This window comes from Aotus nancymaae, unplaced genomic scaffold (genome assembly GCF_030222135.1).
Source record: "Aotus nancymaae isolate 86718 unplaced genomic scaffold, 86718_ANA_hifiasm-v0.15.2.pri h1tg000008l, whole genome shotgun sequence".
NCBI classification, from domain to species: domain Eukaryota; kingdom Metazoa; phylum Chordata; class Mammalia; order Primates; family Aotidae; genus Aotus; species Aotus nancymaae.
In genome coordinates, this window is record NW_026988419.1 from 15,627,590 (window position 1) to 15,643,990 (window position 16,401).

The window sequence follows — 16,401 nt, forward strand, 5'->3', positions numbered from 1 at the left end:
GGAGGATCACTTGAGCCCAAGAGGTGGAGGTTGCAGTGAGCTGATGATTGCGCCACTGCACTCCAGCCTGGGTGACAGAGTGAGACTCTGTCTCAAAAAACAAAACAAAACAAAACAAAAAAAACATTTGGCTGTGAACCGAATCTCTGGTCAGGAAACAAACAAACAAAAAAACCAACAACAACAAATGAGGAAACAGGCCCAGAGTTGAGTCATTTGGACTCAGTAAAGAGCAGTGCTTTTTTGCCTCCACACCCTAAATACCTCCTTTGATTCTCTTTATTATTTGTTTCAAGGCTGAGCGGGACCCCACCCTCCTTGCCCGCAGCTCTGAGGGCTTGGTCTGGAGGGCCCCGGCCTAGGCTTGTTGCACTTAAGTCTGGGTTTGCCCCACCATCCAGCCGGGAACACAGCTCTGTGAGAGGGAACACACAAGAGTAACCAGCCCCACCCTCTGCCCCTCCCATCCCAAGGGACTCACAAACCCAGACCTGGTTCCTTTCCACTAAACACTCAATAACTTTATTCGCCTTTGGCTGGCTCCTCTGTGTGGGGCGGGGTAGGGGTTGGCAGCAGCCTGGGCTTCATGCGCCCTCTGGTGGACCTCAGAGGCAAGAACTGGAATCCCGGCCAAACCTGAGGACTTCACCGTCAATACAGTCTAGGAGGGTTGCAGCGCTCCTCAGGTCTGCACCCCAGACCCAACATCAGGGGACGGGGCACGCTGGGAGGAGGCCCTGAACCTCTGGCTCTCATACTCGCCCGTGTTGGACGCCCGCATGTTCTGCCGAGCCTTCATCTGCTTCACACGGTCCTTGTCCACTTCCCGCTTGGTGAGGATGAAGAGGAGGATACCACAAGGGAAGCCGATGGCCCTACGGGTGGGGAGATTTGCACGGGGTTTGGGGAGGGGCCAAGCCTGAGCCAGAGGAGCTGGGGGCAATCATTCTAGCTTCATCAATTGCATGAATCGTTCTTGCTTCATCAATTGCACGTCCTCCGTGCTGGCTGCTGGAGGGATCCACGCAAATCAGATCCCGTCACTGCCCTGCTTAAAACCCCGTAACAGTGCTCCATCACTTCCTGACCAAGTCCAAACTCCTAGGCATGGCACAAAAGGCCCAGTGTGGCTGGGTCTCTGCCGCCTACTTTCCTCCTCCCGCTTAGAGCCTGATACTCAGCACGAACCCCGCATTCCTGCAACAGCACCTGTGCAGGATTTTCCAGGCAGCCCTGACGCTTTCCGTCTGAGTCCTGGTCAAAGTCCCCTCCCAGTGTTCCCCTCTTAAGCTAAGTAGCCACTGCTTGGGAGGCACTTTGGTGTGGGGCAAAGAACATGGAGTCACAGACCGGGTGAGGATCCTAGCTCAGTCTCACTTCCTTCCTCTGTGAAATGGGGATGTAATATTTATCTCAGAAAAACTAAAACATTACAGGTTTAAAGTACTGGCACACCTCACATGCAAAAAAATGTTAATTTCTTCCTTCTTTCCCTTTATTATTGGTCAATATGTATTAACGTCAGAGTCAGATCCCAATCACAATGTTCGTAACACCTTCTAAGTACTACTATACAAGTGGTACAATCTCATATGGTCTCAACAAACTAATTACTTCAACTTGGGCCTCACTCCAAACTCCCAAAAGGGAGGATGAGGCCAGGGACCCAAGTCTAAATCAGATCAACTTGGCTTACTCCACAGTAAACCCAATGTCTTCTCAATTTCACATACTTTCCCACCTCCCCCGCCCCACCCCTCTGAGATTCCAATAGAACCCAACAATTCTGTTCCCAGAACTTTGGATTCAGCTCGCCGTCTGAAACTTTCCGAAGTTTCTGAGTCCTGCCCTCCCCTAGAAGCCACGCCCCGTTGGTGGGCTAAGGGGTGGTTAAAACTCACCAGGCCAGTCCCACAGCTTTCATGGGGTTCTTGCCCCTCTTTCTGGGAATGTATTCCAGCTCGGGGGATAGGGGTTCAGGTTCCTCCTTGCCCTCTGGGGAGCTGTGGCTTTGCAGTGCCCGGATCCTATTATGAGAAGCCTTGTTAGCTGTGGCTCCTGCGAGAATCCCTGTGGATGGAGGTAAGGAAGGTCAGTAAGAGGAGATGAGAAGAGAGCAAGTGGAGACGGGAGCAGTAAGGGCTGGGGAGGAGCGGTTGAGATCTGAGGAAGGGGAGTGACTGCAGTCTGAAGTAACAAGTGCCAGGGCGAATCCAAAGGGAAATGGGAAAATCGCCACCAAGGTGGCACCTTTGGAAGCCATTTCCACGTCACTGCGGGCTCATCACCCTGGTGCCAGGACGAAAAGCTTCGCTGTTCTTCCTCAGACGACAGGATGCTAAGGACTGCAGTGGGACTCACATGAGACGCATGAAGGAAACCCGGCAAAAGGTTTTGAAACTGCAAATGTTAGCACTGGAAGGGACCTTAAAGATAGTCTACTCCACGCCCTGCACTGTATGGAAGAGAAAACTGAAGCCCTAAGAGACAAACTGCTTTGCCCAAGGTCAAACCGCTAATTATCCGGGGCTAGAACCCAAGCCTCCAGAAGCTCGGGGCTTTTTCCTCTGCACTGCGGTGAGTGTGAAACACCTGGAGCGCGGGAGTCTAACAGGCTTCCTAGGAGCTCCCTCTCGCAGCAAGACCCCGGAGGTGTCGAGCGACCCGAAGGCGGGGGGGATGCAGAGGGTGACCTCTAAAGAGCATCTCTGCACCCCCAGACTCTAAGATCTTGCAGAAAAGTGTGGCAGGAATCGAGAGCCCTGACCTCCTGTTATCGTCGGGCTGGATGTGAAAGAAAAGGGATCTTTTGCAGTCCTGCCCTCCCTGGGGTCCCTCTCCTTACCCCGGAGGACGCGGGCATTTCTCGCCCCCCGGCCCTTCAGCGCCGTAGCAGCTACCACCGCCGCCATGTTTAGATCCCACGCCCCCTTCACCGCGCTCCCCGCCGGGAATTGTAGTTTGCGTAACGGGCCTCCCCAGCTCCTTCCGTCCTGCCTACAGACTAGAAACTACAACTCCCAGAAGCCCGCAGAGCGGACCCAGGAGAACTACTCTCCTCAGGAGACCCCGGAGGCGCGCACGCTCGCTTGTTTCTCTCCAGTTGGGGGCGGAGTCAGGTGGGGAGGAGTTTGGGTTCTCTCCGCCACGCCCCGACCCTGTCTTCCAATGCCGCCCTGTGATTGGTGGTACGGCCAGCCAACCATCGTAGCTATTGGCCGAACGACTGTCGCTCTTCCTGCCGGGGAGTCGCCTACTCCTACTTCCTCCCGGGAGGAGGGGCTCGAGTTCCGCGTCGTCGCGCAGAGCTGACTCTGGGAGGCGTTTGGGCCCAGAGAAGTGGATCGGCCGCCTGCGCCGCATGGAGTCAGAATCGGAAAGCGGGGCTGCTGCTGACACCCCCCCACTGGAGACCCTAAGCTTCCATGGCGATGAAGAGATTATCGAGGTGGTAGAACTTGATCCCGGTCCGCCGGACCCAGGTGAGAAGTGCCGGTCCTCAGGCCATGGGACAGGAGACGCTCACCCCTGGGCTCTGACCCCTGCTTCTCCCTGCTCCCCTCCACATCCCACCAGTCATTCCTACCGATATCCCTCTTGCCCCCCTCCCCCACTCCCACCCCCACACTTAGTTCTCAGGCCTGGCTGGGGTCGGGGTTCCCTGACGCCTCCTCTAGCCCTTCCCCTCACACACCCCCTTCCCATCATTCCCTTGGCCCTCCCTACGCGCACGGTCTCTGGCCAGCCCTGGCTTCCCGTCCTGCGTCCCGCGCGCCCCCGAGACCCCCGTGTGTCGGACTCCACCTTCCCCTCTCGCCACATGACCCGCCCCAGCCTCAGGCCTCCTCACGCTTCTCTCCGTACCTCTTACTGTCTCCTGAGCCCCATATTCTAACCCTCTCCCCAAAGCAGATGACCTGGCCCAGGAGATGGAAGATGTGGACTTTGAGGAAGAAGAGGAGGAAGAGGGCAACGAAGAGGGCTGGGTTGTGGAACCCCAGGAAGGGGTGGTCGGCAGCATGGAGGGCCCCGACGATAGCGAGGTCACCTTTGCATTACACTCAGGTAGGTCTTTGAGGCGATCCACCTCAAATCAGTTTAGGTGGGCGTGTAAGCATTAAACATCCGCCATGGAAAGAGCCTTATGGGGGACACAGAGATGGGCAAGGTGCTGGCCTTGCTGGAGGAGCCCTCAGGTGGGGATGATTGCTTGTCATCTGGCCTCAGTCGAGACACCTGGCTTCAAGTCCTTCCTCTACTTTGCCAGTTAACCTTGATTAACTTCTTAGTTCTCTTTTAAAAAGTTGTATTTGGCCTGGTGGGTGGCTCATGGCTGTAATCCCAGCACTTTAGGAGGCCGAGGCAGTTGGATCACTTGAGGTCAGGAGTTCGAGACCAGCCTGGCTAACATGGCGAAACCCCATCTCTACTAAAAATACAAAAATTAGCCAGGTGTGGTAGCGAATGCCTGTAATCCCAGCTACTTTGGAGGCTGAGGCAGGAGAATCGCTGAACCTGGGAGGCAGAGGCGGAGGTTGCAGTGAACGGAGGTATCGCCACTGCACTCCAGCCTGGGTGACAGAGTGAGACTGTCTCAAAAAAAAAAAGTTATCTTTGATAAAAGTTAATAAAAGTAGTGAGTATAAAATTAGAGATAATTGGCTGGGCATGGTGGCTCATGCCTGTAATCCCAGCACTTTGGGGAGGGGTTTGAAAGCAGGCGACCACAAGGTCAGGAGTTCGAGAATAGCCTGGCCAACATGGTGAAAACCTGTCTCTACTAAAAACAAAAATTAGCTGGGTGTGGTGGCAGGCACCTATAATCCCAGCTATGTGGGAGGCTGAGGCAGGAGAATCACTTGAACCTGGTAGGCGGAGGTTGCAGTGAGCCGAGATAGAGTCATTGCACTCCAGCATGGGTGACAGAGCCAAACTCTGTCTTAAAAAAAAAAAATTAATTAAAATTAGAGATAATTGTATCTTTTTGAGCATATTTTATATAATTTTCTCAAGTGCTAGTTCTTAGTAAGAAACCCTTAACGTGATGTTCTCCTCACTCTGTACCTAATCCGGCGGCATCCCATGCTGAGAACTGTAAGCCCTGCCTCTATACCCACCTCCTGTCCATGGTATGGGTGGTGAGTCGCACAGTGAGGGCATCTGCTTTGGAGAAGGACTTGCAGCTTGGCAAATGTGGGAAGGATCTAACAACCCAATTTTTAAAACTCAGAAGAACTTGGATGTGCCCGTCTTTTCCAGGAGGAAAGACATGTTGGTTTAGGTGAAAGACGGTGGGGTTCCTGAAGGTTCTGAATGGCAGAGCCCTAGGTGGGAGCTCTGTCCCCTTACCCATGGAATATCTCTTGGGACAGCATCTGTGTTTTGTGTGAGCCTGGACCCCAAGACCAACACCTTGGCCGTGACTGGGGGTGAAGATGACAAAGCGTTTGTGTGGAGGCTCAGCGATGGGGAGCTGCTGTTTGAGTGTGCAGGTGAGGGGGCCGAGCTAGAGGCCTGGGAGAGGTCACAATCCTTTGGGAGGTCTTAGGAGGGTGGCCTGCAATGGTTGTGCATCCAACAGCCACTTAGTGACATCTCTTTTGTGCCATCTCTGTGCTGGGCCCCAGGACATGGGGAGAATACTAGTATGTTTTGGGCACAGAGGCAGGAGGCACTAGTTGGCCAAGGGAGTCCAGGAAAGGCCAGAGGAGGCCACACTGGTGTAGGAGCAGCTGGGCAGAGGGGAGGATGGGGGATTGTGGGCAGAGGGGTAGAGTGGACAGAAAGGGGAAGGCATGGGAGGCCTGAGCTCAGCCTGGTTGAATGAGGGCCGGCAGTTTCTCTCCTGGCGTTCATGGGAGTGTTGGTTCCTGGGGTGGTGGTGAGTTCCATCACCTGTTCTGCTCAGCCCCACCCCTCTTTTTTGCCTAACTGGTCCTTTCAGGGGGCCAGATACCAGATGCCACCAGCACCAGGTACCCTATCATTTTCCTCTCTTTCTGCCCACTTTTCTTTGAAGGCCATAAAGACTCTGTGACTTGTGCTGGTTTCAGCCATGACTCCACTCTAGTCGCCACAGGGGACATGAGTGGCCTCTTGAAAGTGTGGCAGGTGGACACTAAGGAGGAGGTCTGGTCCTTTGAAGCAGGAGATCTGGAGGTAAGATCATCAGAGTGGGAGTCAACTCTGGGGGTCCTTGGGTTGTGGGGGGTGCAAGCTTGGGAGGCCAGCTCTAAGCCACCCAAGGCACAGGAAGAATGTCTGCCTTTTACCTGGAAAGTCCCTGCAGAACCCTAGGGGCAGGAAACCTTGGGTGGAGCTCATGGGGCAGGCTTCTAGGTGGGATGGGGTGACGGGTCTCCTTGCTGCCCTACCTCCCTGTCCAGTGGATGGAATGGCACCCTCGGGCACCTGTCCTACTTGCGGGCACCGCTGATGGCAACACCTGGATGTGGAAAGTCCCGAACGGTGACTGCAAGACCTTCCAGGGCCCCAACTGTCCAGCCACCTGTGGCCGAGTCCTCCCTGATGGTGAGAGCAGCTCCCTTGAGTGTCCTTTCCAGTGCAGAGACTGAGTCCCAGGATATACACCTCTCGGAGCTGCCTTCTGGGCCACAGCCAGCAAACTCAGGCGTGCTCTTGGGAGCACTGACCTCCCGGGCCCTAAAGCTCATAGCGCCTCCTTCCTGCTCTGAACTCACCTGTGATTCCTGGGGTAGTGTCTGGGCTCTTCCACTCTTCCTTCCTCTCCCTCTCCCCATTCCCTTGCTTAGTGTATCTGAGCCTGCCCTCTGCCCTCTCTTCATCTGTGCCTCTCTTCAGGGAAGAGAGCTGTGGTAGGCTACGAAGATGGCACCATCAGGATTTGGGACCTGAAGCAGGGAAGCCCCATCCACGTGCTGAAAGGTATCAGAGGTGGGGGAAGTTTTAACCTGGGCCTTTTTTTTTTTTTTTTGAGACCAAGTCTCACTCTGTGGCCAGGCTGGAGTGCTGCAGTGGTGCGATCTCGGCTCACTGCAACCTCTGCCTCCCAGGTTCAAGCAGTTCTGCTGCCTCAGCCTCCTGAGTAGCTGGGATTACAAGCGTGTGCTACCACACCCAGCTAATTTTTGTATTTTTAGTAGATACGGGGTTTCACCATGTTGGTCAGGATGGTCTCAATCTCGACCTCGTGATCTGCCCGCCTTGGCCTCCCAAAGTGCTGGGATTACAGGCATGAGCCACCGCGCCCGGCCAACCTGGGCCTTTGTGGGGAGGAACTGAGAACCTGGGGCAGGAGTCAGAGAGAAGATAGGATGAAGCCTGACTTGCCTCCCTGCTCTATGCTAGGGACTGAGGGCCACCAGGGCCCACTGACCTGTGTTGCCACCAACCAGGATGGCAGCCTGATCCTAACTGGCTCTGTGGACTGCCAGGCCAAGCTGGTCAGTGCCACCACCGGCAAGGTGAGTGGACCTGGAGCCCAGCCAGGACCCTCCACTTTCCCGTCTTCTCTCCTTCCTGCCTGGGTCCTCACTGTCTCCCCTCCCCACCGTCTTTCTCCGTCAAGCACCCGGATTCCGGGCTCTCCTCTGATTCTCTCTGGCTTTCAGGTGGTGGGTGTTTTTCGACCTGAAACTGTGGCCTCCCAGCCCAGCCTGGGAGAAGGAGAGGAGAGTGAGTCCAACTCGGTGGAGTCCTTGGGCTTCTGCAGCGTGTGAGTGAGGACAGGGAGAGGGGCTTGTGGGAGGGACCTGGACTGGGGGCCCTGGGGGAGGGCTGGGCATGTGAATCCAGACTCTCATGAGTCTTCATGGTGTGATCCTCTGCTCAGGATGCCTCTGGCAGCTGTCGGCTACCTGGATGGGACCTTGGCCATCTATGACTTGGCTACGCAGACTCTTAGGCATCAGTGCCAGCACCAGGTATGGGCAGCTGCAGCTGGGGTCCCTGTGGGATGTGGCCATGGTAGTAGGGAAGCCCAGGCCTCCAGGAGCATCTGCCCCAGCATCTGGCTCCTGCCTGGTCCTTGTGTGTGGCTGTCCCTCTTTGAGAATCAGGAGCAGACGGCTCTCAGCTCTCCCTCTGACCTCCGCCCTGCCTCTGTCATTCCTCGGGGCAGTCGGGCATCGTGCAGCTGCTGTGGGAGGCAGGCACCGCCGTGGTTTATACCTGCAGCCTGGATGGGATCGTGCGTCTCTGGGATGCCCGGACTGGCCGCCTGCTTACCGACTACCGGGGCCACACGGCCGAGATCCTGGACTTCGCTCTCAGCAAGTAAGCAAATTGGCCACAGGCTGGGATCTCTGTGTATTTGGAAGGTGGGAGTAGTACAGGGGGGACACAGGATCCTTGGGGTGTGGGAGGGGATTCCTAAGGCAGGAATGCTGGGAAGCCTGAGGGTTCACAGCTCAGCCCCCACCCTAGTGGCTGCCAGTGACCCTCAGGAGCCCCACGTCTCAGTCATGAGGGAGAGGCCGAGACTGATTTTCCCCATTGGAGTCAGCTCTGCTCCCATGCTGGGGGCTTCTGCTAATCCCCTCCATGCTGGCTGCGGAGCTCTCGGCCCATTGCTGGGCTCTAGGGCCCTAGAACTGAAGGTGTGCTGGAGGAGCCCACTCGAGGGCCCTGGCTGGTGGGCTTGGGTCCCCTCGTCTCTGCAGTCACCTGCTTTCTATTGACAGAGATGCCTCCCTGGTGGTGACCACATCAGGAGACCACAAAGCGAAAGTATTTTGTGTCCAGAGGCCTGATCGTTAATGGCTGCAGCCCCCGCCTGTGTGTCTGCTGTCGAGGGGACGAAGGGACCCCCGCCCCCGCCCCCGCCCACCAGTAGAGGCAGTAGGGCACAGAGGGAAGAGGAGGGCGGGGCCCTGGATGACTTTCCAGCCTCTTCAACTGACTTGCTCCCCTCTCCTTTTCTTCTCTTTAGAGACCCAGCCCAGGGCCCTCCGACCCTTGCCCCTTGCCCACACCTGGTGGGCCCTTGAGAGGGAGGGGCAGACCTCTTTCTCTTTCACTTTCATTTGCTGGTGTGAGCCATGGGGTGTGTATTTGTATGTGGGGAGTAGGTATTTGAGGTTCCCGTTCTTTCCCTTCCCAAGTCTCTGGGGGTGGAAAGGAGGAAGAGATACTAGTTAAAAATTTTAAAAATGTAAATAAAATATACTTCCCAGAGACAGTGTCTGTGTGGATTTTGTGGTGGCTGAACCTTACTTAGGAGGAGCTAGTGAGGGCCCCATCAGGGCAAGGCTGCCCCACAGAATCTGCTGGATGTCTCAAGATGTGCCAGCTCCCCGTGTCCAGGGTTGATCTTTGTGCACGGACACTTCTTGCCTGCCTGGAGTCAGACTCTGCCTTGATCCACACGTCTGTCTGTTGGTTCTTTTTTTTTTTTTTTTTTTTTTTGAGACGGAGTCTTGCTCTGTTGCCCAGGCTGGAGTACAGTAGAGTGATCTCAGCTCACTGCAACCTCTGCCTCCCAGGTTCAAGCAGTTCTTTGCCTCAGCCTCCTGAGTAGCTGGGATTACAGGTGCCCGCAACCACGCCCAGCTAATTTTTGTATTTTTAGTAGAGATAGGATTTCACCATATTAGCCAAGCTGGCCTTGAACTCCTGACCTTGTGATCCACCCACCTCAGTCTCCCAGTGCTGGGATTACAGGTGTGAGCCACTGCGCCTGGCCTGTCTGTAGGTTCTTTCTATTGCTGGCATGTTGAATCATTTCCTCCTGCTTCGCCCTTTCTGAGATATGGAATGAGATAACCATAAACGGCCAGAGGAGTTTTATTCAGTCAGTGTGGGGTCAAACAGAGGCAGGGGCTCTGATCCAGAGACGTGGAGACAGGCTGGGTGGCTGGGATGGACGGATGCTCTAGTAGGAGTCAGCAGAGGCCCTTCCTTTAGTTCAAGTCCAGGTCGACGCTGCTGTGGCTGCTTGTGTGATAGGCAGTGCTAGGGCTGGGACTGCCCCGGGAGGCTCTTCCCCACAGGCTCTGCAGGCACCTTTGGGCAGCTACCCTCCAGGGGGCTGTGTAGCGTTGGTCGCCCAGCCCCATGGCCACAGGCACAGCCGCTGCACTGGCACTTCCCAGGGAGAGGAGGGACAACAGAGTTCTAGGCCCCAGAGGTGGGCGCTGCTCGTAGGCCAGGACTGAGAGGAGCAGTGTGGCCACATAGGGCCCCCAGCACAGCCCAAAGAGCAGCATGGCTCCAGCCTGTGCCCTTGCCTGCCTCCAGGTGAGGGCCCGGGCCAGGGCCGAGGGTGCATCACGGCACACTGCCCGCTCCAGCCTCCGTATGTCCTGCAGCTGGCGGTGGGCAGTGGCCAGCACACGGACAGAGAGGAAGGCGGCAGCACCCACGGCGGGCAGCAGGAGCCCGTACACTTCGAGGTAGAGGTAGGGGGCTGGGAAGATAGCCTGGGAGCTGCAGTTGGCACCAGGGCTCCAGTGGTTCCACCCCAGAGCGGGCAGACTGGCAAAGAGCAGGGGGCCCGCCCAGGTGAGGAGCAGGGCCAGCCGTGTGCTCCCAGGGGGCCGGAGTGGCCTCAGGACTGTCATGTAGCGCTCCCTGTGCACCAGCAGGAGGTTGGCAAGCAGAGAGAGGAAGGAGAAGTTGGGAGCCAAGTAGAGGAGGAGGCAGGACCAGTAACCCCGGTGACTCTGGCTCCACAGCCCTGGCAACGTGGGCAACGCCAGACCCGTGAGTAGCCCAGCCAGCAACAGGCTCAGGAAGAAGCAGCCAGCAGGTGGGCTGCGCAGGCGGCGGTCCCAGGCGATGCCCAGGGCCAGGAACAGGTTCGCGGTGACTATGAGGCTTGCTAGGGCGAGGGAGAGCCCCACAACCCCCTTGGGAATGGAGCTGGGCACCTCCCCAGTGTTGTTGGGCATCATCTTAGTCCTGGGGACAGGAGAGTCTTGGAGCAGCAGCCGGCATGCCTGGAGGATGGGGTGGCCAGAGTTAGGATGGGACTACAGGTTATGGCTTCCTGACGGGGCTGCATGTTAATCCAGGGGCGCAGACCCACAGGCTGTGGGCTCTATCATGTTCACTGATACATAGAAGTTTTCAATTAATAGCCAATTAAACATTTATATAAAAAACTCCTATCTGGTTTCTATTGAAAAATCAGATCTGGCAACACATATGTCCTATGTAGCTGCAACTAGCAGAGCTCACTGGTGGCTGTCCCTCGGATAGTCCCCACCCAGCCAGCTTTATCCTTTTCTTTTTTTTTTAGTTTTGCTCTTGTGTGCCCAGGCTGGAGTGCAATGGCATGATCTTGGCTCACCGCAACCCCTGCCTCCTGGGTTTAAGCGATTCTCCTGCCTCAGCCTCCCCAGTAGCTTGGATTACAGGCATGCGCCACCGTGCCTGCCTAAGTTTGTATTTTTAGTAGGAATGGGGTTTCTCCATGTTGGTCAGGCTGATCTTGAACTTCCAACCTCATGTGATCCGCCCACCTCAGCCTCCCAAAGTGCTGGGATTACAGGCGTGAGCCACCACGCCCAGCCAGCTTTATCCATTTCTGTTATCTGCCTCTTCTGGGCAGCTGTGTTTAGGCCTCTGTTTAGACTGAAAGGCGGGCCTATCCAGCCCCAAGGCATTTTGTGTAGCCCTGCCTCCACAGGGGAGGCCCCTAAATGAGCTGAAAGAAAGGCCCAGGCAGGCTGGTGTGTAGTGGTCTCCAGTGGGCCAGGTCTCGGGCACCCTGAGCCCTTCCCCCCATCTGTCCTTGTAGCCATCACAGCTCAGTAAGCAGCCTCCGGGTAGGACTTCCAGCCCATAAACTTGACTCGTCTGCTCCACACTAGCAACAGGGTCCTTCCTGGGAGCTGGAGGGAGAAGCCAGCAGCAAGGAGAGGGACTCCCCCATACCCCCAGGGCTGAGGCTGAGCCCAGAGGAGAGGGAAGAGGAACCAGTGGGCAGAGCCTGGCTTCTCTGTGGCTATCATCTATCCCTGACCTTCCCGTCACTCCCTGGTCTCAGTCCTCCAGTGTCATGGCCCTGCTGTCACATCCTGGGGACAGGGGGAGGGGTCCTGGGTCCTGTGGGAACTCCTGCTTCTGTCAACAGGGGAGCAGGTGCTGTTGCTAGGATCCGAGTCAATAAGGAAAGGATTCACACCTCTCCCTCCTCCAGGACAGGGGAATCAGGGCCCCATGGCCACCCTGAGCTGAGAGGAAGGAAGATGCTCCCCTTCCTTCCCAGGTTCCCCCAGCATCCTGAACCTGGGTCTCCAAGGCCTTGTGCCCCCTTTACCCTCCCGTAAGCCTGTTTCCTCTTGCTTAATCTCCTCTAGTGCCCTCAACCCAGGACGTCTTTTCCTCTCTAGAGGCCTTCCAGTTTCTGTTCCCTACCCACCCCCCACTGGCATCGTCAACTCTCTTAAGCCCCAAGAGACTACCCCAAACCTGGCCTGAGCTGGAGCTCCTAGCCCTAATCAGAATGATTCCCCCACCCCATCTCCACCAGAACAATGAGAAAGGCAGGGAGCAGTCCCCAGGGGTGATTTCCCAGCAGGGTTCACACCCCCGAGGGTCTGGTGGCTTGGGCTGGGTGCAGTGGCCTCTCCAGGATCTGGGGTTTGCGGGGTGGGGGGAGTAGCTACTCACATGGCTGTTGGGAGCAGGTATTGCCTGCCCAGCCTGGGCCTTCCTGAGTGTCAGGGAGTTGCTGCAGCCAGCCCTGCAGGAGTTTGGACCATGTCTGGTGTTCTGGCTGAAGAGCACAAGTAGACCAAGTGCATGGTGCCTCCGTCCGGTGAGGACAGCAGGGCCAGGCTCTCCTACCCAGGCTCTGCCTCTATCTGGGTTCTCAGAGGGATGGAGAAGTGAGGCTGGCGGGGCTCAACCTCAGCCCCGCCTCTAGGGGGGTGGGACCTGGCATACTCTAAACTGCAGCAACTGGGAGGCCTGCTTCCCTTTCCCACCCCGTGCCCCCCTCCCCTGCCACCTAGGTGACAGTTTCCCTACTCCAGCTTGGAGTAATCTGAGAAATGCATTCCAGTTAATGAATAATAATGATTTAGTTACCCCTCCCGACTTCCTGCCTCCACTGATGCATTTACATTTAATCCCCTGGACTGGCCAGCCAGCTGACAACACACCAGGCTCCCTCCGCACTTCCGCACTTCCGTGTGAGTGTGATGGTGGCAGTGGCAGGGTGTTTGGGGCCTGAGGATCTTCACTCCCCCATCCCACCGCCTGAGGAGCCTCTCTGTTTATAAGGCCAGACTTGCCTTCCTGAATCTGGGATCATTCCACACTTTTCTCAACTGCTTTCTGAGTCCAGTTCTGAACTATGAGGGACAAATGGCTCTGGGGATGTGACCTTAGGTAAGGTATGTGCTGGGCCTCGGTTTTCGCCTATGGTAAAATGAGAACAAGAAAAACCACCTCTAATTAAGGTTGTGGTGGGGAATATCATGGGATATTCCCCATGTGGCTGCCTATACCCCAGTGCTTGGCCCTTGATGGGTACGGGTTTGCCTCAACAAACCACTCCCTTTCCTCCCCCGAGATGAGGCATGAGCTGGCGCTGGAATCAGAGCTGTCTGCATCCTTTTTTTTTTCTTTTTGATATAGAGTCTTGCGCCCTGTTGCGCAGGCTGGAGTGCAGTGCTTTGATCTTGGCTCACTGCAACCGCCGCCTCCTCCTGGGTTCAAGCAATTCTCCTGCCTCAGCCTCCCAAGTAGCTGGGATTACAGGCACGTGCCACCATGCCAGCTAATTTTTTGTATCTTTAATAGAGATGGAGTTTCACCATGTTGGCCAGGCTGGTCTTGAAATCCTGACCTCATGATCCGCCCGCCTCGGCCTCCCAAAGTGCTGGGATTACAGGCGTTGAGTCACCACACCCGGCTGGATCCTTTTCTTAAAAGCTGGTGAACTTGGGCAAATGACTAAAGTTCTCTTGCCTTAGTTTCCTCATCTGTAAAATGGGGCCCATAGTTGTACTCACCTATCGTGAGACTAAGTGAGGTCCCCTGTGATGAGGACTCAGATCAGCACTTGGCACTTCCGCACTCCATGACAAGCAGCGATCGCTAGGAACATTATTAGGATTTCTGCCTTTCTCTGCACCTGGCCCCTCTAAGACAGATCTGCTGAGAAGGGCATAGGGTGCTTGGGAAAAGCAAGAGGGGAGTGACACTTTTGCTGCACAGGGAAACCGAGGAAACCAGGTACACAGAAGGATGGGCAAGTTCAAGGCTGGGAAGCCAGGAGGATTGGTGCCCCGATTTCTACCTCGTATCAAGTGCGGCTTTGGAGTGAGGTGGAGGAGAGAAGCCCAGCCACACTCCCTCACAGCCTGAACTGGGAGGGAACAGCAGGAAAGCTGGGGCTAGGGGTGAGACTTTAGGAAACACTTTCAGGCTGAAAAGCACAAGTAAATGGAACAAAGGAACTTCCTTGCTCTCCAGGAGAGCTGGGCCTGAAGGGCTGGAGGCCTGCGGAGTGTGGCTGCCAGCTCTGCACAGCCAATCAGGGATCCCAGAGAGGAGGGACTTCTGTTGGGACAAAAAGTGGAAAGAGGAAAGCATCCAGCCTCAAATCCATCCTCAAGGGAGCCGGCGGATGGGGAGGATGCCGAGTTCCAGTGCTGGCCCTCAGACCCACACGATCTGGTTGGGCAGAAGTCACAGACTCTGGGCGAGTTCAGCCTGGGGCCTGGACAGAAGTGGGTGTGGGACCCCTCAGATATGGGACTGCCAGGAATAAACAGACCTCCTGTTCCCAGCCCCGGCCTGCTCCTGGAGGGATCCAGGATGTCTGTTTCTTCTCTGCTGCTCTGTCTAAACACCGTGTGTGGAATGTGTATGAAGGGGACAGATTAGGCGGTGGCAGCCGGGGAGTCTGGGCTGTCTCTTGCTCAGCCTCACTTCTTCCTTACCAGATCATCTAGTTCCTGTTTGTTCCATCAAGCCCTGGGGTTGACTCACCCCCTGGCTTCTCCCTTCAGCCACGGAGGGCTCTGGTGCAAGCCGTCTTTAGGCGCTCCGTCCAGCTGACTGAGCCCTGACCTTATTCTTCTTTCCCCAGGCAGAGCCTGAATGGGGGTGACCAATCCAAACTCTCATGGAATCCTCCTGTGCCTCCTTTGTCTGCTTCCGCTCTCTTAGGTATCTGAATTTCTCTGTTGACACAAAGTGTCTGGGGCAGGGTGAATGTGATACTGGCTGGGGGTACTAGCTCTGGACCAGTGGAGGCAGCAGGGACGGGCCTTCCTGGACCCCAGTTGGCCTCTCCGAGCCGCTCTTCAGCACTTCACACTCATGCCTGTAATCCCAGCACTTGAAGAGGCTGAGGCTTGAGCAACGTGGTGAGACTCTGACTCTACAAAAAATAAAGATTAGCTGGGCACAGTGGTACATGTGTGGTCCCAGCTACTCGGGAGGCTGAGGTGGGAGGATCGCTGGAGTCCAGGAGGTCAAGGCTGCAGTGAGCCTTGATGGCGCCACTGCACTCCAGCCTGGACGATAAGAGTGACGCTGCCTCAGAAATAATGATTTTAAAAAACCACAGAAATGGCAGTGCTTTTAGCAACCCCCAGTGGGGGCAGCATTGCTTGAATGCAAAATTGCCACCAGACTAGACCCAGGTTCCGGTTAAGTGCCATCAGGTACTACTCTGAATGAGGGTAACTTGATGGCAACTAACTCCAAGTATAACTCCCCTCAAGAAGGCTGAGGCAACAGCTAGGGCTATTTCCTTGATTTCAATTCCTCCTCCCTCCAAGTCCACCCTTCCACTTCCTATTAGAGTCTTAGTGTCTTTCCTGCCAAACTCCTTATTCTTAGCTTGCCCCAGGTCCCACTTTTTCCAGACATGGAGATTCCTATCTGCCTGCCCCTGACAGTAAGGGCCATTCAAGTGGGGAAAACACCAAAATACCAACTACCTTAGGGAAGGCCTGGAAAACCCCAAGCACCAAATGAGGCCTGGCTTCTGAGAGACTCTTGGGGCAGCAGCTTGTCACTTCTGATCCCCTTGACTGTATAAAGGGAACCAAGATTTGCTAAGTGATATTATAAATAATTACAAGCATTATAATGCTTATGATATAACAGACATGTATTCTCTTTTCCTTTTACAAACCCTCAGGTAGGTGGTATTACGTCTAATTTAAAGGAGGCTACCGGGGCTCAGATGAAGAAATTTGCTGTCACACAGCTATTAGATGGCGGAACACGGATTCAAACTGTCTCTCTACAGCCCATATCCAAGGACACCTACACCTCTCAGGTGTGAACCCTTGGGGCACTGGCTTCCTGAGACTAGGAAGAAACAGACTAGATCCCCCTTTTCCAGCCCACACCCTCAGTGTGCTTGATCCTCATCCTGAGACGTTCCTTCTGAGGTCCTAAGGCCTTGACTAGTCACAGTGGGCTGCTTCAACTGTGAGGGTCTTTGAG

The 16,401-nt window shown here is 55.5% G+C and overlaps 3 protein-coding genes across 6 annotated transcripts in view; 1 reads left to right on the plus strand and 2 right to left on the minus strand.

Annotated features, from left to right (window-relative positions):
- The window catches only part of PNKD (PNKD metallo-beta-lactamase domain containing), a 78,222-nt gene extending 75,268 nt beyond the window's left edge, over nucleotides 1–2,954 (minus strand). Inside the window, exons 1-3 of one of the 2 annotated variants that reach the window (XM_012445953.2) lie at nucleotides 2,846–2,954; nucleotides 1,902–2,070; nucleotides 496–875 (exon numbers count right to left, since the gene is read on the minus strand). In XM_012445953.2, coding sequence (XP_012301376.1) covers nucleotides 683–875; nucleotides 1,902–2,070; nucleotides 2,846–2,912 — 429 coding nt within the window. In that variant the 5' untranslated portion in view covers nucleotides 2,913–2,954 and the 3' untranslated portion in view covers nucleotides 496–682. Of the gene's footprint in view, nucleotides 1–495; nucleotides 876–1,901; nucleotides 2,071–2,845 lie in introns of those variants that run through there. The other variant, XM_012445951.2, reaches the window with a different exon arrangement.
- Nucleotides 2,955–3,283: 329 nt separating this feature from the next.
- On the plus strand, nucleotides 3,284–9,156 carry AAMP (angio associated migratory cell protein). 2 transcript variants are annotated; one of them, XM_012445949.2, is made up of 11 exons: nucleotides 3,284–3,482; nucleotides 3,910–4,065; nucleotides 5,373–5,492; nucleotides 6,020–6,159; nucleotides 6,387–6,531; nucleotides 6,823–6,906; nucleotides 7,330–7,445; nucleotides 7,593–7,696; nucleotides 7,814–7,904; nucleotides 8,102–8,256; nucleotides 8,664–9,156. In XM_012445949.2, exons 1-11 carry the CDS (start codon nucleotides 3,362–3,364, stop codon nucleotides 8,737–8,739), a joined length of 1,308 nt encoding a protein of 435 aa, XP_012301372.1. In that variant the 5' UTR covers nucleotides 3,284–3,361; the 3' UTR covers nucleotides 8,740–9,156. The 2 variants fall into 2 exon arrangements, with proteins under 2 accessions (XP_012301372.1, XP_012301373.1); XM_012445950.2 differs by having other exon boundaries at nucleotides 3,913–4,065.
- A 593-nt stretch (nucleotides 9,157–9,749) lies between these two features.
- On the minus strand, nucleotides 9,750–15,104 carry GPBAR1 (G protein-coupled bile acid receptor 1). Of its 2 annotated transcripts, none has more exons than XM_012445947.2 (2): nucleotides 13,947–15,104; nucleotides 9,750–10,919 (listed from the first exon to the last, which is right to left on the minus strand). In XM_012445947.2, the coding sequence occupies exon 2, from the start codon at nucleotides 10,872–10,874 to the stop codon at nucleotides 9,882–9,884; it is 993 nt and encodes a 330-aa protein (XP_012301370.2). In that variant the 5' UTR covers nucleotides 10,875–10,919; nucleotides 13,947–15,104; the 3' UTR covers nucleotides 9,750–9,881. The 2 variants fall into 2 exon arrangements, with proteins under 2 accessions (XP_012301370.2, XP_012301369.2); XM_012445946.2 differs by lacking the exon at nucleotides 13,947–15,104 and adding an exon at nucleotides 12,598–12,801.
- Nucleotides 15,105–16,401: the final 1,297 nt, after the last annotated feature.

What these genes read in the sequence shown, in the direction of transcription:
- GPBAR1 (XM_012445947.2), bottom strand. Translation starts at nt 10,874, where the DNA reads ATGATGCCCAACAACACTGGGGAGGTGCCCAGCTCCATTCCCAAGGGG.
- AAMP (XM_012445949.2), top strand. Translation starts at nt 3,362, where the DNA reads ATGGAGTCAGAATCGGAAAGCGGGGCTGCTGCTGACACCCCCCCACTG. An exon ending in TTGAAGCAGGAGATCTGGAG is followed by an intron (nt 6,160 to 6,386) that starts GTAAGATCATCA and finishes CTCCCTGTCCAG; the next exon opens with TGGATGGAATGGCACCCTCG. An exon ending in TGGCCGAGTCCTCCCTGATG is followed by an intron (nt 6,532 to 6,822) that starts GTGAGAGCAGCT and finishes GCCTCTCTTCAG; the next exon opens with GGAAGAGAGCTGTGGTAGGC.